Source organism: Ursus americanus, chromosome 6 (genome assembly GCF_024610735.1).
Source record: "Ursus americanus isolate L20-20 chromosome 6, mUrsAme1.1.p, whole genome shotgun sequence".
Classification (NCBI taxonomy): domain Eukaryota; kingdom Metazoa; phylum Chordata; class Mammalia; order Carnivora; family Ursidae; genus Ursus; species Ursus americanus.
Window position 1 is genome coordinate 79,537,704 of NC_142132.1, and position 27,651 is coordinate 79,565,354.

Here is a 27,651-nt window from a genome sequence, read left to right on the forward strand (position 1 = left end):
GCGTTAGTAATAATAATTATTACATTGGTGGTGTTATCACTACCAATGTGATTCACCAGAATTAAGCTGTATCAATCAATATGAGTTATAAATACATATATTACATGAATATCAGATATATATTTATTACATTGATCATATTAATTATAATATAAATTAATTATATTAATACATACAGTCAACAGAGATTATGACTTTGATGAATCCAGGACAGACATTCATGGAATTTTCTACAAAAATACTGGAGCATCCTCTGAAATATCCTTCCATTTGCTACAGGGTGAGAATTACCATCTGTCTTACATTGAAAAAAAAAAGCACATATTAGCAGATAGAGTGTGTTTTTCAACATAAACTGAATATCTTCACATTGCAAAGACTGAAGTAACGGGAGGGCTCCTGCAAAGTGTCCCCCTGTGTTATTTCTGCAGTTGTTTACTTGCTTGTTGCTTTTCAACTGAAGTGATTTCAAAGCCAAATGGGGAATATAATCATCTTTTCTCTCCCATATTTTTGACAATTTTCTATTTGAAAAGTAACTTCTTTCTTATGATAAAGTAATATTGGATATAAAAAAATTATAAAGCATGAAAAGTCCTGAAAAATGAGAAAATAATCACCCAAATATTCACTGTCTAGATATAACCATAATTGAAATTTGGTGTTTACGTAACCCAACTAACGTGAGTTCGCTGCTTGGTGAGTCGTTTAGAAACTACAGCAGCCGGGTTGTCGCACAAAGGAAACTTTATTTAGCAAATTAAGGAAATCTCTCGGAATAACCTCCAAAGCTGGGCCCCCGGGCAAGGGCGGTGCGTTCCTTGTATTTAGGGTTGGGATGAGTACTCGGATGGAGGAGCCTGGTCCTCGGATATAGGGGCAGGGATGAGGCTGAGCAGGTCCCTAATGCATGTGCACACTCACGTGTTCTGTAAATAGGCTTGGGCTCCTCCCTGGGGGAGATTTTGGTATTGTAATGAGGGAGAGGTGCCTGTGGGTCACCCCACGGTCCATCGGCGCAGGAGTGAGTCCGGGTTTGAGCTCACACGGGTTGGGGTGCTCTGGGCCATGGGAAGCTTCTTCTGGGCAGTCGTTATTGCTTGGGGTGTAGTTTCGGTTTCCATCACGGGATGCTGTGCCTGTCATGTTTTTTTTTCCAGAGTCAAGAGATAGTCTGGAAAAAAGAACTTAAGGAAAATGTGGGACAAATGTGGACGGGTACAGGCAGGTGGGCAGTCAAGGTCAAGTCTTAGGGTCAATCCTGTGGGTTTGGCAGGTGACAGTCTTTTTTTTCTCTTTATCATTTGTTTTATCATTGGGCTCAAACGATCTACACTGTTTTTCCCTTAATATTATGTAATAGAGAGTTCACATAACACATACAAACATACACTTCGTGGCTGGATAATACCATTCTTCCTCACCCATAATTTATTTTATCAATCTCTTTTTTGGTAAATTATACCATATTAAGATATATAATCAGGAATGATTTTATAATATTTATTTCTTTATTATTATGTATATTATTTTTCCTTTGGCTAGACTGCTAGAAATAGAATTGCTGAGTGAAAAGTATGAATAGTTTTAAATTTGTAAGTCATGTTAATAAAATTCTCTCCATAAAGGTTGTGCCAATGCTTACTCCCATGATCAGAGAAAAGGAATTAATTCATTTGATAACTAGAGATATTAAATGTGCTTTATTAATATATTGGCCATTATATTTCTTTCTCTGCAAATTCTACATTCCCTTCTTTTGTCCAGCCATCTATTGGAGACTTATTTGATGTTTATGCTTTACTTTCTTCTTTCCTTCCTCCCTTCTCTCTTTTCTTACTAAAAAATTCATAAGTTCAGATTTTTCATGCAATGAGTCTTGAATATTGATGAGGGAACAGAAGGCAAGCTGAGGACAAAGCAGAAATTGACACCCCGCAACCCCACCCCACCCCTGCCCACCATGGGATATACATGACATTCCTCAGGCACCCCTGGCTGCCCAAAAGCTAGGGAAAAGAAAAACAAATGGTTAACTAACAGAGATCAGAGTCCTGTAAGACCTGAGTCTCCCTCAGTTTACACATGTCCTAGTGATTTACAAGGAAGCAGCTTTCTTATCAATAGCCTAACTTCCAGAGACCCAAATTCAGTTTCCTGGAGCCCTAACATTACCATCCCCTCCATAAAATTGAGGGAGGCTGAGGCAGAAGGAAATGTAAATAAAATGGAATTTCTTTTAAACCTGAAGCCCACTGACAAGGACTGTGATCATTCCTCCAGGAGACTCCCAACTGCCATGTTAGGGCCTCGTTAGAGGGAGGGAGAGCCTTGGCTTGACAATAGCAAGGCCTCCAGTATCCTGTGAGTCTTCTTTAACATATGAAAGTATTTTCACAACCTCCCCTTTTCCTCACCTCCCCCAACCCCATGGTATATAATCAGCCACCCCTCACAACCCGGGGCAGCAGCTCTTTCTGCCCACGGGTCCTGTCCCTGTGCTTTAATAAACCACCAATTTTGCACCAAAGGAGTCTCAAGAATTCTTTCTTGGTCTTTGGCTCCAGACTCCACCCCACTGAACCTCATGTGTATTCCACAACCTCATCAAATATGAAGTCTATTGCTTGCTAAAGCACAACCCAGAAGCATGTTTCTATTCTCTCCTACAGTCGTATTATAGAAGCATTACACCAAAGTTCACTTGTAGAATTCTCTTTGATGACAAATATATTACTATTTCCTTTCCTAGGCAGACCCCAAATGTGGCAGCTTTTAGCAACAACATGCTGGATCCTTCTTCTTGGACCTATATATGGTTATCACAAGAAGGGAAGAATCACAAATCCTGAAGCTAATATGAATATTGTAAGTCCTTCATTAAGAAAAAAACATTAAGATAAGGAATTTGTAATTTATCATCACTTTAGATATAATTTAGATCTAATTGGTGTGCTTGTGTACAACCATTTCTACACTGACTGAATCTGTGCTCGCTCCCTTGTTCCCCGGCATGGCTAAGCAGGAGCTGGAAGCTGCTGATCCAAACTTTGAAAGACTTGAGCCAGGTTGGGGCAGTAATATTCCCTTTCCTGGTAGATTGAGCTACCATCTGATGGTGGTTTCCTGAAGAGAAGTTTCGTGAGTTCACACTGATGACCTCTACAGAGTACCCTTGCATTCTCCCTAAAGTTTTTTTCTAGAGCCATTTCTTTAATTTGTGAGCTGTATCAGTGTTTTTCTTAATTTAATAAGCCAAACATGGTTTCTGTTGCTTATAACTGAAAGTATCTTAACATGCAGAAATTTATATCAGAAGTGGAAAGGAATAGAGTGGAATGGAATAGTGTTAGTCAAAAAAAGGAGAAGAGAAAGAAAGAAAGAAAGAAAGAAAGAAAGAAAGAAAGAAAGAAAGAAAGAAAACGAGGAAGAAAGGGAGGGAGGGAGAGAGAGAGAGAGAGAAAGAAAGAAAGAAAGAAAGAAAGAAAGAAAGAAAGAAAGAGAAAGAGGGAGAAAGAGAGAGAGAGAGGGAGGGAGAGAAAGAAGAAAGAAAGAAAGAAAGAAAGAAAGAAAGAAAGAAAGAAAGAAAGAAAGAAAGAAGAAAGAAAGAAAGAAAGAAAGAAAGAAAGAAAGAAAGAAAGAAAGAAAGAAAGGAAGGAAGGAAGGAAGGGAGGAAGGAAGAAAGAAAAAGAGAGGCAAATGACTGATTTCCACCACAGGCTTAATTCCAATGGGATACTCCATACTCTTGCATACATTGTGCACCATTGATGTCCTCACCTATGTCAAGGTTGTGTTAGGACTTTAAGAAGAATGAAACCGGGGGCGCCTGGGTGGCACAGCGGTTAAGCGCCTGCCTTTGGCTCAGGGCGTGATCCCGGCGTTCTGGGATCGAGTCCCACATGAGGCTCCTCCGTTATGAGCCTGCTTCTTCCTCTCCCACTCCCCCTGCTTGTGTTCCCTCTCTCGCTGGCTGTCTCTATCTCTGTCAAATAAATAAATAAAAAATCTTAAAAAAAAAAAAAAAAGAAGAATGAAACCGTCACGGTTTCTAATCCATGTCCTGTGTTGTTCCTCTCTCCCCAGTAAGCAGCCCTAACCTCTTACAGGGCTGAATTCACGGTCCGTGACTATATGCCTTCATATCAAAATTTCCCTCTTTCTCTCAATTCACACACATTCTCTTCTTTCCTGGTCTGGGTGCTTTTGGGTTCTTAATTATTCTATAAAGATAATGAGAATAATAAACGTGTACAGAGCACTTATTTTGTGCAAGGCATTGTTCTAGATACTTTATGTATAGTCCTCAGAACCAATCTGTGAAGAGATACTAGTATTATTTTTATTTTACAGTTGAAGGACAAAAGGGTTAAATAACTTGCCCAAATTTGCACAGCTAAGAAGAGAAAGAGCGAGATTTCGACGGCATACGGTTTGTCTCTAGAGTCCAGGCTCATAACCACTGCTCTAACTAGCCCCATGACACGCACACACTTCTCGTGCGCCTGCGTCGGCAGGTGCGGAGCCCGTAGTAACGGCGTGCGCTTCGGAGCTAAACTCACTTAGGCTTTAGGTTTGTCTTTCTCTCTTCCTAGTGTCCAGTCTCAGATAGATGCTTCATCGTGCTGAAACTCCGTTTGCTCAGTCGTAGATGGGATGATCCCATCTCAAAGGCTTGTTGTAAGGATTAATAAAGCAGAGTGTATGCACCAGGCTCTATGCGGAAGATGACCAGTAAACAGTACTTCCCTTCTTGCCTGTGCATCTGTTCGGGACGTGTCTTTTATTTGGGTCCCCTCTCTCTTCTTTACACCTTTCCCTCTGCCCAAGAAGCCGACCTGTAAGAACTAGGTCAGCAAGCTCCCCTGACTTTGGTTTTCAGTTCGGTTCAGCCCACTGAAATCTTGAGCAGATCAGAAGGAGGGACGAGGGTGAGGTCAGATTCATTGCCTGGTTCCCTCCACGTGGTCACCTTAGGTGGGCTGTCTCCTTCCTCTCCATGTGGCCCTTTCTACCTATCTCATTCTGGGCCAGGTGACCACTCTCTCCCTCCTCCCTTCAGGGTTGGCTGGCAATAGCTCAGTGGTTACTAGCCCCGGGGTCCTACACAATCCCTCCTGGCTTCCCTCATTAGCTGACCATACAAATTTCTTTTCAAACATTTTGAGAGCGAACCCCAGGTGCATTAATACTACCAGGCTGGGCAAACCAGGATATATGGTCAACCTATCTCGCTTTTCCATGCCTCCTCATGCAACCTTCTTCTACAACCCGAGGTTCCTGCTACATTCTGTCCCAATACTTAGTTGAACAGTAGCTTGTGTAACTCAAAGTACTACATTGCACATCATGGACGTGTCTATTTTCCTCTCCTCTTTTCAGAGCCAGATTATTTCCTACTGGGGTTACCCTTGTGAAGAGTATGATGTCGTGACCAAAGATGGTTATGTCCTCGGAATTTACCGGATTCCTCATGGAAGAGGATGTCCCAGAACAAGTAGGATTTATTTTGTTGTGGAAGGAAGAATGCCTACAGCAGCGATTCCTAGGTGTGCCGAGAGCAGCAGAGTAGCTGGGCAGCTTTTGCTCTGAAATAAGAAACTCATCACCTCCACCAGTCCTGCTCCATTTTGCCTGTAGGATCCTCTGGAGTTTTTCAAGCATTTAGATACACAGTTGGTTCAAACAACATGGGAGTTAGGGACGCCGCTACCCCCACCACAGGGGGCTGAAAAGTCACATATAACTTTTGACTCCCCCAAAACTTAACTGCTAATAGCCTACTGTTGACCGGAAGCCTGACCGATGACCTAAACAGTTTATTAACACATATTTTGTACATGATAAGTATTCTATACTGTATACTTACAGTAAAGCAGTGTACAGAAAAGAAAATGTTATTGGAAAATCATAAGGAATAGAAAATACAATTAGGACTGTACTGTATTTATCCATAAATTCCACATATAAGTGGGCCCATGTTATTCAAAGGTCAACTGTACACTGTTTATTTAGTCTTTTTTTCTCCATCACTTTGTCCTTCCAAAAAAACATGGAAGAAAACCTGGTCTTGTTCTAGAGATACCCTCTTCGAGCTTAACAACAGAACCCCGAGGAGTCATCTTGGTGCTTTCTTCTCCCTCACTTCCTACATCCAGGCAATCACCAAGATCTATCGATTTTGCCTCCAAATTTCTCTCTCATCTGAAAGCTTCTCTCAGCTTCCATATTTCTCAAGTCCAGGCTTGCACATGATCATTATCCTTTGCTTCAGCTATTCTGACAGCTTTCCAACTTACTTCACCTGCAATTAGTTCTCTTCTTATTTATTTGAGAGAGAGCGAGAGAGAATATGTGCAGGGGGGAGGGGCAGAGGGAGAAGCAGACTCCCCGCTGAGCAGGGAGCCCTATGTGGCATGGGATCCCAAGACCCTAAGAGCATGACCCAAGCCCAAGGCAGACGCTTCACTGACTGAGCCACCCAGGGGCCCCTAAATCGGGCCCAATTAGTGCTATACTAAACTTAATTAATGAGCCATTCCTAGTTCCCCACAACAGAGCTTGATCTCTGTTAAGAAAGGAGGAACCCACCTGGCAAGAACTGTTTGCTTTCTTCCCTCACATCTTAGCTCCTTTGATACTTTGGAGTCTTGTATAATGAAACTAGCCAGCATCAGAATGGTTAATTATGTAAAGAGAAAAATCTAGATTCTAGATAACCCTTTTACCTTTGTAAGTACTCATGAGAACTTTGTCTGCCCAAACTTTTACTTCCGTTCTGCCAGCCCGCTGCCGAAATGCCTGAGCTATACAGCCGACTCCACAATGAGAAGCTGCTGGGGGCTCAGGTCAGAGGGGGCCTACGCCTATGACTGCTCTTTGGCAATAATTTAGGAGAATTAGTAACACCTCTTCTTTCCGTTTCCTCCAAAGGTAGACTGAATGAAATAGGCTTTAGTTCCTTGCCCCTGGAAGACTGAAGGCTCTCTGGGACCCCGGTGTAGCCGCCAGATCTCCGGGAGCTGGTCTGGCCCCAGAGGGAGCTGAGGGGGTCCTGGGTTCCAGCATAGTAACTATTTGTAAAGGACAGGAAAATTGTCGCTCTTCTCTCTCTTGTCTGTGTCTCAACGCCACTTCCCCGCCTTCTTCTTAGTCAAGCTGTTCTACCTTGAGAACAGGACTTTTGTATCAGATTAACAATTTTATGTTGCATGACATTTCACTGAACATCTTGCATTTGCTGTTTTGCTTTCTGAAAATGTGAATGAAACTCTGCGGCGTGTGTAAAATCGAGCCCAGTGCCTGGCACTGGGTCAATATTCACAAATGGCATTTTTAATGTTTCTGTTATTATTTTTAGAAAAATGTAGTTTGGTAATCAGCTGCTGCATGAGACATCAAGCGTTATTGATATGAATAATTATAGAGAAATGATTTATTATGCTGAACAGTCTTTTATGTATTTTTTAAAGATTTGTTTATTTATTTTAGAGAGAAAGCGAGAGTAAGTGGGAAAGGGGCAGAGGGAGAGAGAATCCTGAAGCAGACTCTCTGCTCAGCATGGAGCTCAACACGGGGATCGATCCCAGGACCCTGAGATCATGACCTGAGCCAAAGGCAGATGCTTACCGATTGAGCCACTCAGGTGCCTCTATGTATTTTAATTCTAATTTAATTCTTATGACTACATTATGAGATAGCATTTATTCCTGCCCATTATACAGACAAGTTAACTGAGGCACAAGGGGTTAACGTGTAGCAGAACAGACTTTGAGCAAGAACGACCTGACTCCAGTACCTACAGAACAACGTAAAACATTACATATAATCCAAATTTTGCAGAGAGAAAAACAAGACAGGAGAAGACAAATAACTTGCCCAAGTAATTAGTTCACAAAGGACTCGAACCCAGGTTTGCCTGGTGCCAAATTTCATCCCTTCCCTCCGCTCTATACTAGAGGAAGCCGGGAAAGAGAATTCTCCTACGCACACTGAGGGTGTTCGGACCTGAGATTCTCGCTGCCCGTGTGTTTTCCAGCTCCGAGGCCTGTTGTGTATTTGCAGCACGGCTTACTTGCATCGGCCTCTAACTGGATCTGCGACCTCCCGAACAGCAGCTTGGCGTTCCTTCTGGCAGACACCGGTTATGACGTGTGGATGGGGAACAGCCGGGGCAACACCTGGTCCAGAAAACACTTGAAATTCTCACCCAAATCTCGAGAATACTGGGCCTTCAGGTAAGGAGCTGTGTACTAATGAATATGAATGTTCGTGGACATGGACGAACACCCTTGGATTTTCCCCTTACTGTGCACACACAACTCAGGGAATCCACGAGAAGGAAACAAACATTTCTTCCTCTACCCAGGCTTTCTTCACAAGCCCTGAAGAAATGCCCTTATTTGCTGCATTGCTGTTTGTTTTAAAAACCTACTTGCTGGTGTGTGTGTGCGCCTGCAAAGTATATATGCAAAAAAAAAAAAGTCAAAATGCAAAGGTCGTCTTTAGAAAGGTTATATCTAGGACTATCACTTTGTCACTGTGGACCCCAGAGGAAGCTTACATGGGGTGCTTGCTAAAGAGGAAAACTGAAACTGATCGAGAAGTGGGACAGGAAACAAGGTTCTGGGTGAAAATTTTGAGAACCAGACATTCATGATAAGCCAAGAGCAAGCCCCGGGTGAGTCTGCATAGGTGATACCTCCAATGTGTAATCGCTGAGCAGTGAATAAACCATAGGCTGGCGGGGCTGAGACCTGGCCCCCGAGCCGGGTCCTGGGGAAATAAAGAGAAATCCTGAGCTCAGAATGAGCGAAGAGCAGAGTTGCCAGCAGCAGCGCCTGGGGCACAGTCTGCTCTAGAAGCCATGCCAGCTTCATCCCAGGGGCGACCCCCCACACTGGCACCGGTGCTACGAAGTCTGCCTTGCAGGTCCCTAAAGCCATCTGTTCCTTGGCTTCATTGCTGCCTTATTCCTCGAAACCATTTGGCATTTCCTCATTCCACACCCCAGTGCCGCCGGGTCATGGCACGATGACAGGTAACAGGATGATTCCCTAGGTGAGCGTTTTCCCAACCACTCGGAGGAAAAGGTAATTGATAAATACGCAGATCACCAGGCCTCGTCCCTGGAAATTCTGATTCAGTCTGTCCGGGCTGACGCCTACCAGTCTGTTGGCTTTAGTCTGCTTTTAAAATAAACATTCCAGGTATTGTTCTTTTCAAGGGAGTTTGGTAAATCCGCTGTAGAATTAAGTGAGGTATGACTAGCCTAACCGGAAAATCCTCTCTGGGCCTCTGCAAAGCAGATTTCCCTGATTCTGGACCTTACCCGTGTTACCCTTACAATCCAGGGGACACCCTCAACGCTTGCGGAGATGCCTAACGTTCTATATTCACTCTTGTCTTACACTGACAAAAGCTAAGGATCTGTGTCTGCAATAAAGGTGTTTAAGCATTGCAGGCCTGACAATGAGATGGGGTTTTTTCCCCCCAATTTTGTTGTTCTTTCTCTTTGACAGCGTGGACGAGATGGCTAACTATGACCTTCCAGCCACAATCAAGTTCATCGTGGAGAAAACTGGACAAGAGCGAGTCTACTATGTGGGCCACTCCCAAGGCACCACCATCGGTGTGTTTGGGGCAGCTGGGATCCGGGAGTGTCAGAGAACCTTCTGCACTCATGAAAGGGGTCAGGGCTTCTTCCCTCTGTGCAGTGTCTAGCTGGAGGACTTGACCTGGGAAACCATTTCCTCGGACTGGTTTCTGAAGAGGAAATGAAACAGGACACCAGGGATTTCTGCTGCCCCAGGACTGAATTTGGAGACTGATAGATGAGCCCGAAGGGGAGGGACTTACGTCCGTGTGCACATCACACACGGTGGCCAGACACTGGCTTAGACACGGGGAAGGCCGAGATAAGAATGACACGGGTCTTTCCCTTAAAGAGCTTTCAGTCGAATGAGGACACCAAAAAGAGAGAAGAGAATTACAAATGGTGGAGATCATATGCCACAATGACTGTTTATTTTAGTTCCCAGAGGTACTGGGGCCACGTTGACAAGGCCTAGAGGCACTTCACCCCCGTCCCTCTCCCCATGCAGCTAGACACCTCAACAGTACCCACAGCATCTCCACCAGGCTCTTTTCTACATCTGAATCCTGATCGGGTTTCTGGTGTAAAGTAGGTCTTTATAGGCTATGCATCTGACGTACCATCTCTCATTGCAACCTACAAACATTTGAGGCTGTTTATCCATGTTTTACAAATGGCTGAATTTGGAAATTCTTTCTAATGGTGAGAATGCCAAAGGATACCTTCGGTTCTATAATGTGTAAGTTAACCTTCAAAAGAATCATCCTGTGAGGGTGCTATTTTCCACATTTACAGCTTGAGAAAACTAAGACTTCCCACAGCTCATGAATGGGAAGCCAAATTATAGCCCAGTGTTGTCTGATACTAAAGAGTATGGTCAAGGTAGAATGGTCCTTGGAGTTTTCCTGGATATGCCCCACGATGGATGTCTGAACCCTTTCTGCAACACTCTCTATGAGTAGACTTAAATTCTCCAGGGACAGGAAAGTCACTGCAGTTCGAATTAGCCAATTGCCTCCTTGAGAAGTTTAGGAAATTCTTCCCTACCAGTGGTACTTACTCTGGGTTGCTTTTGTAGCTGCTGTCGTTGTTGTTTTTAATATGACTACTTTTACTATCATGTGCAATGACTGAAGAATTGTTTTAAGTCTATAAACTACTGTGTTCTTCCCTTTCAGCCTTCATAGCATTCTCTACAAATCCAGAGCTGGCTAAAAGGATTAAGATATTTTTTGCATTGGCTCCAGTTGTCACGGTGAAATACACCCAAAGTCCTTTGAAAAAATTCACAATTCTTTCCAGGGAAGTAGTCAAGGTATGTGACTCCTCCACGTTTAAATCCGTAGTAACTGAAACTAAAACGAAATCTATTTTCACTGATTTCAAGAGAAGAGAACCGTAGAAAAAATGGCATTTATAAGCTTCTGACACTATAAAAGATTTAAGACGTCCATGTAGATCTACCGATAATGTAATTTTACCGACAGGGTTCAGGGAGCTCACTCCGATGCCATTCTACCCTATTGTCTGAATTACATCAGGGGCTTCTGTCCTGTGTCATTCCTCACTCACAGATAAAGCAGATGTTGAGTTGATTAATTGATTTGTTTCATCTAGTAGGTTAAATTTCTCTCTAGTGGCCCTTGGTTTTTCAGGACCCATATGGAGTAGGAATTAAGATCACAGCATGGTGCCAGATGGCGTGGGGTGGGAGCCTAGCTAGCTGGGTAAATTTGGTCAAGACCTTAAATGTTCTGCAAATCATTTTCTTTACCCATGAAGTGGGGATATTAATAGTTCCTACTCATAGTGCTGCTGTGAGGATTGAGTTCAGACTCGTGAATCCCTTAGAACCAGGTCTTGCACATTATAAGCGTTTAATAAATGTCAGCTACTCATTGCTATCATGATTTGCCTAGAACATGTTTTCTCCCATCACTAAAAGTCCAACCTTTTTTTTTAAAGATATATTTATTTATTTTAGAAAGAGAAAGAGAGCGAGCATGAGCAGGAGGGGCCGAGGGAGAGGGGGGGAGAATCTGGAGCAGACTCCACACTGAGCACAGAGCCTGATGTGGGGCTCGATCTTACAACCCTGAGATCACCACCTGAGCTGAAAGCAAGAGTCGGATCCTTAACTAACTGCACCACCCAGGCGCCCCACTAAAAGTCCAACCTTACTCAACTGCCCACACGTCAACGACTCTCAGTCTGTCAACTCCTCAAAATCTGGGCAATATCCCAAACTTCAGATTCTCTCTGTGTACTGACAGCTAACTAATGTGATCAGTTCCTCAGCTGAAGTGCATTGGTCCATGGGGATTAGTCTGTTTTCCTCAGACAGATTGATATCCATTTAGTCCATGGCAGACTAAAAGCGATCGTTGCGTTCAGCGATTTCAATTAAAGTGGATGAAAGGGAAACCACTTTTATAGAAGCCAGGGATTCTGGTTTGTGAGAAATAAGGAAATTAGCCCATGGTGATTCAGTTCCATACCTATACAGCCCAGAAAGACACAAATAAATAAAAAGATACCCGGTGTCCACGGATTGGAAGGATTAATATCATTAACGTGTCCATACAACCCTGCAGATTCAGTGCTATCCTTATCAAAATTCCACTGGCAATTTTCACAGAAAGAGAAAAAGTGACCTAAAATGTGTTCAGAAACGCAAAGACCCCAAATAGCCCAACCAATTTTGTGAAAGCAGAGCAAAAGTGGAGGCACCACACTTCCCAATTTCAAAATCTATTACAAAGTTATAGTAATCAAGACAGTATCAGTAGGGAGCCAGAAATAAATCCACACTTAATGGCCAACTAATCTTTGACAAGGGTGCTATGAACACACAATGATGAAAAGACAATCTCTTCAGTACACGGTGTTAGGATAACTGGACAGCCACATGCAAAAGAATGAGGGGCGCCTGGTGGCTCAGTCGGTTAAGCATCTACCTTCAGCTCAGTTCATGATCCCAGGGCCCTGGGATCAAGTCCTGCATCCAGCTCCCTGCTCAGTGGGGAGTCTGCTTCTCCCTCTGCCTGCCACTCCCCCCGCTTGTGCTCTCTCTCTTTCTCTCTCTGTCATATAAGTAAATAAAATCTTTAAAAAAAAAAAAAGAATGAAACTGAACCCCTATGTTACGCCACTCACAAAAATTAACTCAAAGTGGATTAAAGACTTACATTCAAGATCTAAAACCATAAAACCCCTAGAAGAAAACATAGGGAAAAGTCTCCTTGACATTGGTCTTGCCACTGATTTTTCCAGATAAAACACCAAACGTATAGGCAATAAAAGCAAAAATCAGCAAATGGGACTAACTAAAAAGCTTCACCACAGCAAACGTAGCTATCAATATATTGAAAATGCAGCCTACAGAATGGGAAAAAAATATTTGCAAACCATGTATCTGATAAGGGGTATTAACCAAAATATATAAAAAAGCTCATACAATTCAATAGCAAAAGAGCAAGTAATCCAATTAAAAATGGGCAAAGAACAAGAATGCACATTTTTCCAAAGAAGACCTGCAAATGGCCAACAGGTACATGGAAAGATGCTCAACATCACTCATCATCAGGGAAATGCAAACCAAAACCAAAATGGAATATTGCTTCACGCTCCTTAGATGGCTATTATCAAAAAGACAAGAAATAAATGTTGGCGAGGACGTTGAGAAAAGTGAATCCTTATACACTGTTGGTGGAAATGTAAGTTAGTATAGCCCTTACAGAAAACAGTATAGACAAATTGAAATGGGAAAATTTAAAAGAACATAAAAAAGTCAAAAGAAAATAAGGAAATATAGTCATTTGCAACCTAGATGAAACTAGGGTACATTTATCTAAATGAAATAAGCCAGACAGAGAAAGACAGATACTGTACTGAATCACTTATATGTAGAATCCAGTATTTAAAAACCAATTTCATAGAAAAGGGGAATAGAATGGTGGTTAGCAGGGGCTGGAGGAGGAGGAAATGGGGGAATGTAGGTCAAGGTGTACAGACTACCATTTACGACATTTAATGTCTTATGATATCAATTATTCCTCAATGAAGTTGAAAATGAAAGAATGAGTAAAAAAATGGGTAAAATTTGTCAAGTTGTTTGAGAGTTTCATTGAAATGATACATGTTTAAGCATCGTGCCTGGCCTGTAGCAGGTGCTCTGTAAGTATTGTCTAGTGTTATTAATTGAGTTTATTTTAGATTCAAAACCTTAGCACTTGGTGCTTCAGATCTCCTGTTTACCAATTGCTTATCCTCTCCACCTCTCCCACCCCATGTTGTGCCCCTCGGCATTTGTGTGCTCTGACCCATCTATCTTTTTTCTGGCCTATAGCATGCTTTGACCCTTTGCTTTTTACATGTTATCTACAATAGTAAGGATTGTTGGTATTGTCTGTCTGTCTTTCTTTTTTAGAGAGGGGAGGGAAGAGCAGAGGGAGAGAGAGAATCCCAAGCAGGCTCCACGGTCAGCACAGAGCCCAAGGTGGGCCTCCATCTCACGACCCTAGATCATGCCCTGAGCCGAAATCAAGAGTCAGATGCTTAACAGACTCAACCACCAAAGCACCCCTGGCTTCATTTCTTAAAAAAAGAACCTGAGGCTCAAAGGACTAAGCACTCTGTTCCAAATGACCCAGCTAATGGGTGGTGGAACCAGCATTTGAACCCAGATCTGACCAGCCCATCTATTGTCAATGTTCTTTCTTCTGTGTAATTATTTCCCCTCTTTTCCAATGCCAACCTGAAAAAGTCAGTTCTGGAGAGCTGCATCCAGCCCATGTTCTGCTTGGCAAACCTTGTGACCTGGCATGGGGCCACGTACCCATGTACCCAGAAGAAGGGATACCTTCTTAAATTCACACAGTTACTGGAAGAGCTAATAGAAGTCTCCTGGGCTTTCTCTGATTGACATACTTAGCAAAATCCCCTCCAGTTCCATCCATGTCGATGCCAATGGTGGGTATTCATCCTTTCTGAATGCTGAATAATATTCCATTGTATATAAAATAAAATAAAATAAAATAAAATAAAATAAAATAAAATAAAATAAAATAAAATAAAATAAAATGTTAACAACAACAAAAAAGAAGTCTCCTATGCTGTTATATGACAAGCACGCCCCCTCCAGAACCAATTTGGAATTACAGTCTACAAGTCCTGTTTGCCAAGCTGTAGGAAAGGGCGCTATATGGCTGGCTGGCCGGCCTTACTATCCTCTCTTTTTAGGTTAGGCTGAAGAAGCAATTATCCATGCCTGGATAAACGTAATGGTAGTTTGGTCGCATCGCTCCTGCATGCGTGTAGAGGTAGCGTGAAGCCAGAGGCCGCCATGCTACTTCACCCTATATTTGGAAACACCAACTGTCAGAGTAAAGAACAAGGGCCCTTTATGGCAGATACAACCTCTTTCTTCACATCGTATTTTGATGGTTGGTCACATCTACGAACTGACCCTTTCTATCCACATTTTCTGCCAAGTGTGGATGATAAAGATATTGGTAATGAAAAACAAAAATGTTCACTGATTAAAACCAGACGCTGCTTTCTACTCTTATTGCTTATTCATGTGTTAATCTATTTAGATTATCACACTTGAGAATTTAGAATAGATGCAAACATTCCTTTACAAGGTAAGTTCAGGGACACCCGGCTGGCTCAGTCACAAGAGCATGTGACTCTTGATCTCCAAGTTGTGAGTTTGAGCCCCATGTTGGGTGTAGAGATTACTTAAAAATAAAATCTTTAGGGCGCCTGGGTGGCTCAGTTGGTTAAGCAGCCAACTCTTGATTTCAGCTCAGGTCATGATCTCAGGGTCGTGAGATTGAGCCCCACGTGGGACTCCGCACTAGGTGTAGAGTCTGCTAAAGATTCTCCCTCTCTCTCTCCCTCTCCCCCTCCCCACTACCACTCACACATGTGCTCTCTCTCCCTCTCAAAAAAGAAAAATTTTTTTAAGTTTTTAAAAATTAAAAAAAAAATTTAATTAAAAAAAATTTTTAAATCTTTTTTAAAAAGAAGAAGCTATTTTTTCTTTAAAAGTTCACTTTGTGGGGGCACCTGGGTGGCTCAGTCTGTGAAGCATCTGCCTTCGGCTCAGGGCGTGATCCCGGGGTCCTGGGATCGAGCCCCGCATCAGGCTCCCTGCTCTGCTGCAAGCCTGCTTCTTCCTCTCCCACTCCCCCTGCTTGTATTCCCTCTCTCACTGGCTGTCTCTCTCTTTGTCAAATAAATAAATAAATAAAATCTTAAAAAAAAAAGGTTCACTTTATGTGTCTGTGGCTACTACTACTAATTATCATGTAGACGGTTACACAGGAAGGTTTACAATTTGATAAGTGGATTAAATAAATTACCTAGTATATTGTTCAAGTGTCCCAGTGATTGTGACAAAATGAATGAGAGGCCAGAACGAATTAGATAATGTCTGCCATGGTTAATTACTGCTTTCCAGACGTAAAGAAGTTGATTTGAACTAATTTAACACACTGTAGTCTCTTTCCTTCACCCTCTCTCTCCCTGGGGGGGGGGTGTTATCTGAAGTCACAGTATATCATAGATAACCTTAATATTCCATGGGATACCAAATATTCCGTTAAATGAAGATGAATTTTGACCGTATAAAATAACCACTTTTCAAATTCAGAATTCAACCAACTATACCCAGCAGGAATTTACTGGCTCGAGTTTACCAAAGACATTGTGAGAGCTCGTCCTGCATCAGTACAATAAAAGTAGATGCTACTTGTATTGCTCTTTGGTTGTAATTGGCAGTTAATAAAGGATTCCAGGAGAAAGAGAAGCCAGTTTTGATTACTGTAAATAGATGTTTCCAAAAGGTTTAAGAATTTAAAAATATCTTTACAGGGGTGCCTGGATGGCTCAGTTCGTTAAGTGTTTGACTTCAGCTCAGGTCATGATCTCAGGGTCCTGGGATTGAGCTACAAGGTGCTGGGCTCGACAAGGAGTCTGCTTGTCTCTCTCCCCCTCCCTCTGCCCCTTCTGCTGCTCATGCTCTCTCTCTCTCTCTCTCTCTCAAATAAATACATAAAATCTTTTTTAAAACATATCTTCATCTTTGTATCTAATTTAAGATTATAAAACTAGTTATTGTGAAACAAAGGCAAGACTCATCTTCTATGCACAGGAATTAGATATGAATTCGTGTTCTAATTTGAAGGGATTCCTCAAGTTCAGAAGGTAAATGCAACTCACTGGCAACATTGCCTGAAATTCCACTAGTAGAGACTGATTTTGTGGGGGTTAAACTTTTGCCTCTGGAAGAGTTTGCTAAAAGATTCTGGAATGATCATTCACTAATTATAATAGTTATTGTTTGGGGAATGTTAACTAGGTTCTAGAAACTGCAGTAGGTGCCTTTTAAACATGACCTGTTATCTTCACAACGGTCCTACATACTGTATATTAATATTCCATTTCATAGTTGAGAAAGTTCCAGATAATAGCAATGAAATACTTTCTTAAGGTATAAGAGACAGAGTCCAGAATCGAACCAAGGTATCCCTGACTCCAAAGACTTACCAATTTCCTACGGGGACTAGTTTCTCAAGGGAGGCATTCCAAAAACACCCCAAGTAGAGGATCTTGGGAAAATGCACCAAGAGGAGAGTTGGGAAGACCACCCAGGTGGGTTGGGAGAACCTAAGACAAAATTTAACAGGCCTCTCTGTTTCACTGAGGACTAGCATAGAGCACATACCACTGCTGTCCAGTGTCTGAATTACCACTCGCTTTCCACTCTTGACATCCACATCCATGAAATTTGATGGTGTCTTACATTGATCTTGCAGGCATTATTTGGTGACAAGATGTTCTACCCTCATACATTTTTTGACCAATTCATTGCCACCAAGGTGTGCAACCGGAAGCTATTTCGTCATATTTGCAGCAACTTCCTATTTACTTTGAGTGGATTTGATCCAAAAAACTTGAACATGGTATGTGTAAATAATCGGAGCCAAGCAAACAATTGTTTTGTTGCACAGAGGTGAAGAAAGTTTGTACTCAGTGGCGTGGAAACCACATCTCAAGGGCTTTTTTCTGGTCTCCTGGATTGAAGTTACATGTTGGTGGTTTCCAACCAAACCTGGGGAGTCCACCTGCTTTAGTAGGTAGGAGGATCTGAGAAGAAGGCTTGGCCACTGAACATTCTCGCTGGCTCTCGCTGTTGGCCAAAGTGCCGCCATTGAAAAATCCTTCACTTACATTAAGGCTATGAAATTTATCTTGCTGTGCCTAAACCCCATCTCAGACCTACTAAAGTAGAATCGCAGGGAGTAAGCTTGGACATCTGTATTTTTTAAACCAGTTTTCCAGTTTCATAGGTGATTTGGAAATAGTCATTTTGTGAAGCACTTACTTCTTTAACCCAAAGGGATTAAGGGAGGGCTTTCCAAAGATAGGTGCAGATTCACTGTTCAAGGGACACTGAGGAGGATAAGCTGGGTTTCCTGGTGAGTTCTCTCCAACTGAAATCCTTTTCTTCCTCAGTCACCACTAGCTGACCCACAGAGTGGCAGAGGGAGGAGGGGAAACTACCATTTACTCCCCAGCCACAGAGGAGGTATCTTCGAAACCAGAAGCAGGACGAAGCTGAAAATGGTCTCCGAATATCTCACAGACTTCTGCCCAGAGCCGAGTCTCCCTCTGTTGGTGGAAGGCACTGATTAACACTTTTCTTGCTTTCAAGCAATATTTCTAAAAGGTGGTTTATGGAAAGCATGCCTTAGTCACTGGCTTTTCACATTCCTTCCCTATGTTGGTCTCAGTTTACTGAAGGGAACGGTGCTTGCCCATCACTTAGAAGGAAGCATATCATGGAGGCAGAGCTAAGTAAGAAGACCTTTAAGCAAAGACAGTAGAGATCATTTCAAAAGCACCCTCTCAACATGGCCTAAGAGTTTGCTAAAGAAAGACTCCACAAAATGGCTCCCTCGAACATTCACTGAGGGCCATCATTGTACATTTTTACAGTCAGATTGGCTTTTTTTTCACTGTTGGGAACCATCCTATGGACTATTATAGTCTCTGCAAGGGTGTTTATTTTAGCGGAGGATAGGCAGGGGTGCATAAGTAGAGTTTGTGGAACTTTGAAGAAATACACATGTCCAGAACTCACCCCTAGAGATTTTGATATTGATTCAATAGGTTGGGGTAGCTCATGAGGGGTTGTGTTTTTTTAAAAGCTCTATGATACTTCTATGCTCACTTTGGTGGAAAAATATAACTAAGCATGCTAAAAAAAAATGCCATAGAAAAATCAAGTGTTTTTTTTCTTAATCCAGAAAAAATCTAAATGTTAAGGGAAGTTACAATACTGGATGGATTATGTTCTGCAAACTTTCAGGGGGCCCTGTAGAATATTTACTACGTTGTTAAAATCAGAAAGCAAACATTCAGATGTTTTCTGAATGTCTCGTGTTAACAACTCTCTCGGAATGTCCTTTGGGACTTCGCGCAGGGTGAGGAAGGTCACGGGGCTTTCATCCCTTGACCCCCTGGACTCTTGGACCTGTCTGAGGTGAGGCCAAGGAGAAAAGGTGTGTTAGCGTCTTTGACCAGCGGGATGCCCTCTGGACTTTATGAAGGGTGCGCAGGACAGACTAGAGCCAAGGGAGGAGAAAGTTCTTCAAGAGGGTACGGTGCATATTTATTCCTGAGAAAGAGAGAACGAATATTCAGGGTCACCTGTGGTGTGGTCACATGATCAGCCTCCAGATGAGAACAGATCTCTTTCCTTGGCAGAGTCGCTTGGATGTCTATTTGGCACAGAGCGCCGCGGGCACGTCTGTTCAGAACATGCTGCACTGGGCCCAGGTACGAGCTTCCTGTTCCTGAGATGAGGCCCACGTAGCTTTCAAAGACCCTGAGGAGCGCTCGCACAGAGCCCACCCCAGGGTTTTGCAGACACCTGCTGCTGTCAGGTTGATGCTTCTGGAATCAGCATCAAGTCACGTTGACTTCCTGCTCTCTCTTCTGTTCATCGTATCCTCAAGAGTGTCTGGTGTTTGGGCTTGGTTCCCACAGATTCTGACTGAACTCTGATTTTTGGAACCCTCCAAACTGCCTTTTCTAGGGAAAGCTTGTATTTCCTCTTTTTGGAAAATCATCAGTTCTAACAGAACTTTATATACCATGACACAGGGTATTCTAGAAAGATCTGTCATCCTCCTATTGGCACGTGGGCCATTTCAGAGCATGGAAATCATGCTTTATTCTGAGCAAATATAAATGTTAGAGAGGGACAACACTAGATTAATGGTTTCTGGTTTTCCCTCCGTTTAAATTTTTTGTGTGTTCTGCTGTATTACTCACGGGTCAGCAAGTCAGAGATTTAACTGGTATAGCCTTCTGGGCCAAGTCTGTATGAACACGTGTGTGTATGGGGGGTACAGGGAGGAGGAGAGAAAGGTCTTCCCAGAATTTTAATGTATCTGAGATCAGTAGGAATCTGCACTTTCACCTCCAGCCTAATAAACTTGCTCCATGCTTTACGGTTGAGAAGCACTGCTGTAGATAGCCTGCAACACTAGTGGAGGATTTCTGGACTCCTTTGGAGAGTTCCACCTGCAGGAGATAAGCCTTCAAGTTTCTGCAGGAAGAAGGATGTTCAGGACTAGGGCCTCCTCCCGGTGAGGAGACAGATGGAGCCAGTGATGGGCATGGCCCTCCAGGTGAAGCGACTTCAATTTCACGTTTCCTGAGCACTTACGGTGTGTTCTTGCTACTCATACATGTGATTTCATTCAGTCTCACTGAATGCTTATAACCATCTTTCCATGGAGGCACTGAGACTCCTGTTCTCCAAATGTCCTTGCCAGTCGCTTACGCATGTCCCAGATGACTGCTCTTCAAAAGATCTCTTCTCCTGTGACAGAAAGTCCTCTTCAGGACAGAAAGAAGTCAGGAGGATGGGGGTGGGGGTGGGGATGGGGGATGAGATAAAATATGTGGTCATAAGTCCTGCAGACAGCTAAGGCAGGGGTGAGGAGGAGGAGAATCATAGTGGTAATTTTGAGCTTTCCAAGGTGTTACACACTTTATATGCATTACCCTATTTATTTATTTTATTTTTTTTGCATTACCCTATTGAATCTTCACAACCCTAGGAAGAGAATGTTGTCATTCCCATTTCACAGATGAGAATTAGAGAAGATAAAAACTTGGCGTGGATCACAGTTGCAGTAATCCTTTAAGCCTGGCTTCAAACCAGCTCTGTTTGCTGCTAGAACCCAAGGACCTAACTAGTCCACGTTATTGCTTCTCATTGTCAAAAACCTGCAGCATCCCAACAGCAACAGACTACTGCCTCTATCCTTAGAAATCATGATCGGAATAAGTTTAAACTAAAAATCAGGGATAAATCAATGTGGGTGAAAAAAAAAATCTGAGATTCAAGTTAAGAAAAAAACCCTTGGAGGAGCCTGAGAATCATTTCATGAATTGCTTGAGGTGAATGTGAGTGCTATCTGCTTCCCCTATCCCACTTGGGTGGCAAATCAGGGAAGAAGGAACCCCTAGGTTAGAGGCTTATGAGTGTTTCCATTCTAATAGCTGAAGTCTGAGCAATAAAATGCAAAAATGGGCCTGCGTGGTGTCTCCAATGCTGAGCCTGTGGCCACATTACTGATGACATGGAGGGTGCCTGGCCCTGTAGATGGGAGACAGCAGCACCGTACCTCACAGGGAAAGCACTGAGTGCTCTGTGTTCCTTTCAATAGCAACAGAAATGTTTAAGAATAAGGAATATGGTCGTCATATCCTAGACCACCCGACAAGGGTAACATACAAAGCTGTTTGTACATTAAAACGTAGTCACTTTGCAATGTAGGAGGATGCACAGCTGGTGCCTTTTTTTAAAAGATTTTATTTATTTATTTGAGAGAGAGAGTGTGTGCACAGCAGGGGAGGGATGGAGGGAGAGGGAGAAGCAGACTCCTTGCAGAGCAGGGAGCCCAGCGTGGGGCTCGATCCCAGGACCCCGAGATCATAAAGGTAGATGTTTAACCCACTGAGCCACCCAGGCACCCCTAGCTGGTGCCTTTTAAAAATATATTAAAATTCCTGAAGCTAAGATATTCAAGAATCATTCCATCCAGCATCCTTGTAACCATTGCTACATATAGCATTAGAATACTTAAGGACATTGCTGTCCGAGGATTTTCACCAGAGAAGTATGGGGGGGGGGGTAAAAGAGTATCAGTTCTGTGAATTAGTATATCAATATTCATCATTTATATTATCTGGCTTATTCATCTTTGCTGGGTTTTAGCTCTTGTGCCGAAACAAGTGGGATGTGACGTCATCCTCTTTGCCTATTTTCTGTTTATTGTCTTTAAATGTATGTTGTTTTCTTACATCACTGTAATGCGTTTTTGTTTGTATTTTATTACAGGCTGCTAATTCTGGTCTGTTCCAAGCTTTTGACTGGGGAAACCCTGATCAGAGCATGATGCACTTTCACCAGGTACGGAGATGGCAATAATCAACAGCGGCACCTGCAAGTGAACAAGTGAAGTCGTATCCGCTCGTCAGGCACCAAGACTGTGCCGGGTACTTTGTATCGATCGGACGCTACTTACTGGTTTCTTGCATGTTCCATATCATTATTTTTGCTCCTCATGAGGCCCTTGCAAGGCAAATAAGATTGTCTGCATTTTGCAGAGGCTCAGAGAGGTTACGTAAATTGTCAAAATTATTTAACTAATAACGGACCAGAGTATGACCCAGGGGTTCCTGGATTTTATATCCATTCTTCTTTCACTGCACTTATTTCTTCTCAAAAAGTGGAAACTCTCAGCACTTTGGGACCATTCTTTGGGATGCCACGTACTACTCACTTTTTAAAAAACAATGTATGGATCATTAAAGAAATACCAGATAGAAATATCACTCTTAGGAAAAAGTACTGTTATCTGCCAGAAAACGGTGTGTCAAGATATTTCTTGACACAATCTCTGAAAACTTTTGGAGCCAAAGTTCTATATTAAATGATGATATGTGGTGTTCTATTTGTTGTTATTTTTTTCCAGGATTTATAAGGAAATCCATACATGGTTTTGGCTTCGTGCTGATAGACTGAGCTCAAATTAAACAAGTAGTCATCAAAGATACATGAGTTTCTCAAATCAGAGACACGAAAAAATTTGATTTTTTTTAAAAAACACATTTTCAGTGCTACCCTAACTGCAGTAGTGCAAATGCATACTTTCGGCTGGTGTGAAAAATCCGATTTTTCTCCCGAACCTCTCTAGCTTTCTCCTAAACTGCTAGCCACACACAGACTCACCCACTCTGTCCAAGTACGAGTTACTCTGTAATTAACCAATTCCTCATCCTAGCAAGAGTAGATAGTTGCTAGAAGGAAAGTGTCTTGGATGGTGAGCTAATCTGTGGGACTCAGCTATCAACTTGGCTGAGAGCTGAGTCACAGGGCTTAGCTTTACCATCGTGCTTGCAGATCCTCAGAAGACGGGGGTGATTCAAGTTCCTTTACTAATCTTTTGCTTGGGACCTTGGAGGGAATCATGGAAAATCCCAAACAAACTGAGGGTGAACAACATGCATGTGTAAAAAGCAATTGCTTTTGTCACAAGCATAAGTAATAGCCATAAATTAGACAGGCGTAATTATCAATGTAATCACTAATCCTTTATTACTACAAAAGTAAAAAAGAATTTCTTGGCCCAAAGCCAACATGTCTTATTTGCATCTGGTTTTCATATTTATTTTTGCTTTGCCATCTTCGGGGCCCCCTTTCATCCTTCACGGGGTCCTAAATCATTGCAGAGGGGCTCCACTCTTTTGCCATAAAGCTTGCTAATATGTCTGAGTTGTGCTGTCTCTCTATTCTTTACCTCTCTCCATCTTGCATCTGAGTACTTATGCTTTGTATGATCCCACTGAGAGAACCACGGAGTCAGGAAAAGCATGCCTCTTCTTGCGTCTGCGGCTCCTTGTCTTTGGGGCACTGCACGGGCTCCCCTGAGCCCTTCTGCTCACATGCACTACTGGTGAGCGCCGACCTGCACTCACTAGCTTCTCTGCCTTTCTTCCTGCCTCTTGTAGCTATACCTTCTTATTGACCACGTGCTCCTAAGCCCAAGGCCACGGTCTCCCAGCAGCACAGGGTACGCGGGATATGAGTAAGATATTTAGTAATGCAAAGACCCAGACACCAACCCATCGACTGCCAGAGACTTCTGCAGTAACAGCCTGAATATGGCCCTGCTCAGAGAACTCGAGGTGCACAGTCAGGGAGGTTACAGGTTCCGAAGGATCTGCACCTTTGTCCATATAAACTTTTCTTCCTAATCTTGCTGCCAAAACTAATGATGGTGTATTTTCATTTTTAAAGATGTACTTATTTATGTTTAGAGAGAGAGAGAGAGCACAGGCGGGAGGGGCAGAGAGAGAGGAAAAGAATCTCTGAGCATGGAGCCCGATGCAGGGCCTCGATCTCACGACCCCAAGATGACGATCTGAGCCAAAACCAAGAGTTGGTTGCTTCCCCCACTGTGCCACCCAGGCCGCAACAGTGGTGTATAAATCTGCTCAGGCTGCCATTAAAAAAATACCGTAGACTGAGTGGCTTAAACAACAGAAATTTATTTATCACAGTCCTGGAAGCTGGAGGTCCAAGGTCAGGGTGCAGGCCAGTGGGGTTCTGGTGAGGACCCTCTTCCTGGCTTGCCAAGGGCCACCTTCTTGCCATACGCTCACATAGCCTTTCCTCTGTGCTTGTGCTTGGAGAGAGATCTCTCTCTTCCCCTTCCTAGAAGGCTGCCAGTCCTACTACATGAGGACCCAGCCCTTATGAGCGCATTTAACCTTAATTCCCTCATAAAAGCTGCATCTCCAAATACAGTCAAAGTAGGGGTTAGGGTTTCCATATACGAATTTTGAGAAAATGCAATTCAGTCCACAGACTATGTTGGCAGTCCATAATCTTCCAGTGGCAGATAGCAGAAGACAACTCTATTTTACGTTTAAAAGATATATACAGCTTTACTGAGTTAAAAAGTGGTAAGTTCTCCATAGGTGGGAACTTAGACACTGTCCTCCAGGCTCTCCCACTCCTTCAATCCCTCCCTCTCTCCCACTTCTGCTTGCGTGTGCTCTTTCCCTTCTCAGGCTATTTTAAAAATAGTAGTAAGATGATGGCTGGATGTCCTTAGCTCATAGCATTCCTTTAACTGCAGACAAAGAAAAAGCTAGTATTTTTCTCATTCCCTCTGGCCAAAGGTTCCAGGGAGAACTCTGGCCTGGTTTTAGCCATGAGCCCATCTCTCATCCATCCTGTCATGGAGGCCAGAGAATGCAGGACTGACTGGCCAGGCCCGGTCATCCCAGACCGCTGAGGAGCTGGGGGTGGGATTTGTTGGATCCACGTGAGAAAGGCTATATATGACCCGAGAGAAGGGGCAGGAGATTAATACCACAGCCGCCCTTCTCTGGAACAGGCTGGCTCCTTCCTAACCTCATATTTCAAATGTTTTCATCTGCTGGTCTCAACGCTCCCCAAAGAGCCCGCTCGAGTGACAGGAATCCCCCTAGACCAGATTTCTGCATTTGGGAAGAAGTATTTACATGTATCCAATACATAAACACATCCATTTTGTTGGAAAAGGACATACCCCCCATGCAAGTGCGACTAGAAGGATGGTCCCCATAGGAATAAGAGCCCCATTCCCCTGGGATTCTTTCCTATTTTCCCCCTAAGTGCAAATCAGGGTTTTCTGTTTGTTCACAATTCAAATTATTGCATGCAAGTGTTTTAAGTACTTTTAACATTTTAATGTTTATATATCACTAAGTGTATTCTAACTGCACACTTTGAGCATTTGAAGAACTTGCTTAACAATTAATAGTGAATGTTACTTCCGTAAGGTGGTTTTCTGTAAAAACTCTGTTTTCTTCTCTCTTTACATGTCATTAGCGAACACCTCCCATATACGATGTTACTAAGATGGCAGTGCCGACGGCTGTGTGGAGCGGAGGACAGGACCGCGTGGCTGATCTCAAGGACATTGAGAATCTACTCCCTAAAATTACCAGGCTTATTTATTACAAGTTTATTCCACACTACAATCATGTGGATTTCTACCTTGGGCAGGATGCACCCCAGGAAGTTTACCAAGACCTTATTAGACTGATGGATGAGTGTTAGCAAAATTAAATGCATTTTCCTTTCTCTAAGCAAGGGGATTTTCAAAATAATAGTGTGGCGGACAAACCCTAAGGTGACCCCTCCAGTGATTTTCACCTCCTAGTGTCCACGTGTTGGTGTAATCCTCTCCCCTGAGTGTGGGAGGGCCCTGAGACTTGTTTCTGGCCAACAGAATTGGCAAGAGTAATGGTGCCACAGCCTTGGTTAGATCATGCTTATGGCGAAGGTGATGGGACGTCACTTCCTGATTGCATTATATCATATGAGACCCCATCTAAGTGGACTGGGGGAGAGATTGCCCTTCTGGGCTCGATGAAGTAAACAGGTACGGGGAGGAAGTCTACACAGCAAGGAACCGTGTGTGACTTCTAGGATCTGTAGGGGGCCTCCAGCCGACAACCAGCCAACAATGGGATTCTCAGTCATACCGCTGCAACATGAATTACTTCCAGATCCTGGATGAGCTTGGAAGCCCACTGTTCCCCAGGGAAGCCTCCCGCTGAGAAAGCAGGCTGGCCACACCTCGACTGCAGCCCGGGGAGCCTCTGAGCCGAGGGAGTGGCTGCACCATGTCCAGACTGCTGACCCACAGCAAGAGTGAGAAAATAAATGTAAATTGTTTTAAACCACCACGTTTCTGGTAATTTCTCATCAGCAACAGGAAACTACTATTAATAGTAGTAACGAACCATTATTATCGTTATTATTATTAGTCTCTTTAGTTAAAAGCTTCACTGTTCCTTATTACCTTTATTTCCTTATTTCTCTTGTTTTGATGAACTTCCTTAAACATTTCTTGTTTTGTAGATCTGTTAGCGATCGATTCGCAGTGTTTGTCTGAAAACGTCTTTGTTTTGCCATCACCTAAGGTTGAATTATATTCCATTATATGTATGTATAAAGTCGATCTTCTCTATCCATTCATCCATCAATGGGCATTTAGGTGGTTTCCATTTCTTGGCCATTGCATATAATGTCGAGATGAGCATGGAATTAAGCGTATCTTTTCAAGATCCTAATTTCAATTCTTTGGAATATATACCCAGAAGTGGGACTGCTGGATCAGGTACAGTTCTGCTCTTAATTTTTTGAGGAGCTTCCGTACCATTTTTCTACAGTGGCTGCACCATTTTATATTCCCACCAACAGTGGGTAATGGTTCGATTTCTCTACATCCACGCCAACACTCCTCTTTTGTCTTTTGTTTTATTAGTAGTAGTATTGTTGTTACAGCCATCCCAGCAGGTGCAAGGGGTATCTCATCGTGGTTCTGATTTGCATTCCCCTGATGGTCAGTGATGAATGGGGAAGATACACAGCCCTGGGACCTGTCCCCCAGACAGAGGAAGAGGAGTGGCGTGTGCACATCCTTAGAAAAAGTTTGAGAGGCCCCCAGAATCTCCAGCTGGGCTGATCGGTGAAGAAGGTATTTTGCCTTCATTTCTAAATTTTTTTTTCTGATAAGAGAATCTTGGACTGACATGCTTTCTATTTTGTTATCCTTACAGTGTTTTTTTTTTACGATTTTATTTATTTATCTTAGGGAAAGAGAGAGAGGGCAGGCATGTGCAAATGAGGGGAGGGACAGAGGGAGAGGGAGACAGAGACTCTCAAGCAGACTCTGCGCTGAACAAGGAGCCTGACACAGGGCTCGATCCCAGGACCCTGAGATCATGACTTGAGCCAAACCCAAGAGTCAGATGCTTAACCAACTGGCCCACCCAGGCACCCCTCTTGCGATGCTTTTAAGTGTTGTTCATTACCTTCTGGCATGTAGTTTCTTGTAAGTATGTAAGTTCTTATATTGCTTCTTTGTACTTATTGTACATTTTTTTTCTTTGCTCTAAGATTCTCT

General features: G+C 43.0%; 1 protein-coding gene across 1 annotated transcript; it reads left to right on the plus strand.

The window, feature by feature from the left end:
- The first annotated feature begins 2,763 nt into the window (after window positions 1-2,763).
- Window positions 2,764-25,805, plus strand: LIPK (lipase family member K). The gene is given in 9 exon segments (XM_045802313.2): window positions 2,764-2,868; window positions 5,383-5,497; window positions 8,039-8,237; window positions 9,522-9,631; window positions 10,774-10,910; window positions 17,419-17,565; window positions 19,373-19,444; window positions 22,023-22,094; window positions 25,566-25,805. Coding segments are annotated over 9 exon segments (1,197 nt in total).
- Window positions 25,806-27,651: the final 1,846 nt, after the last annotated feature.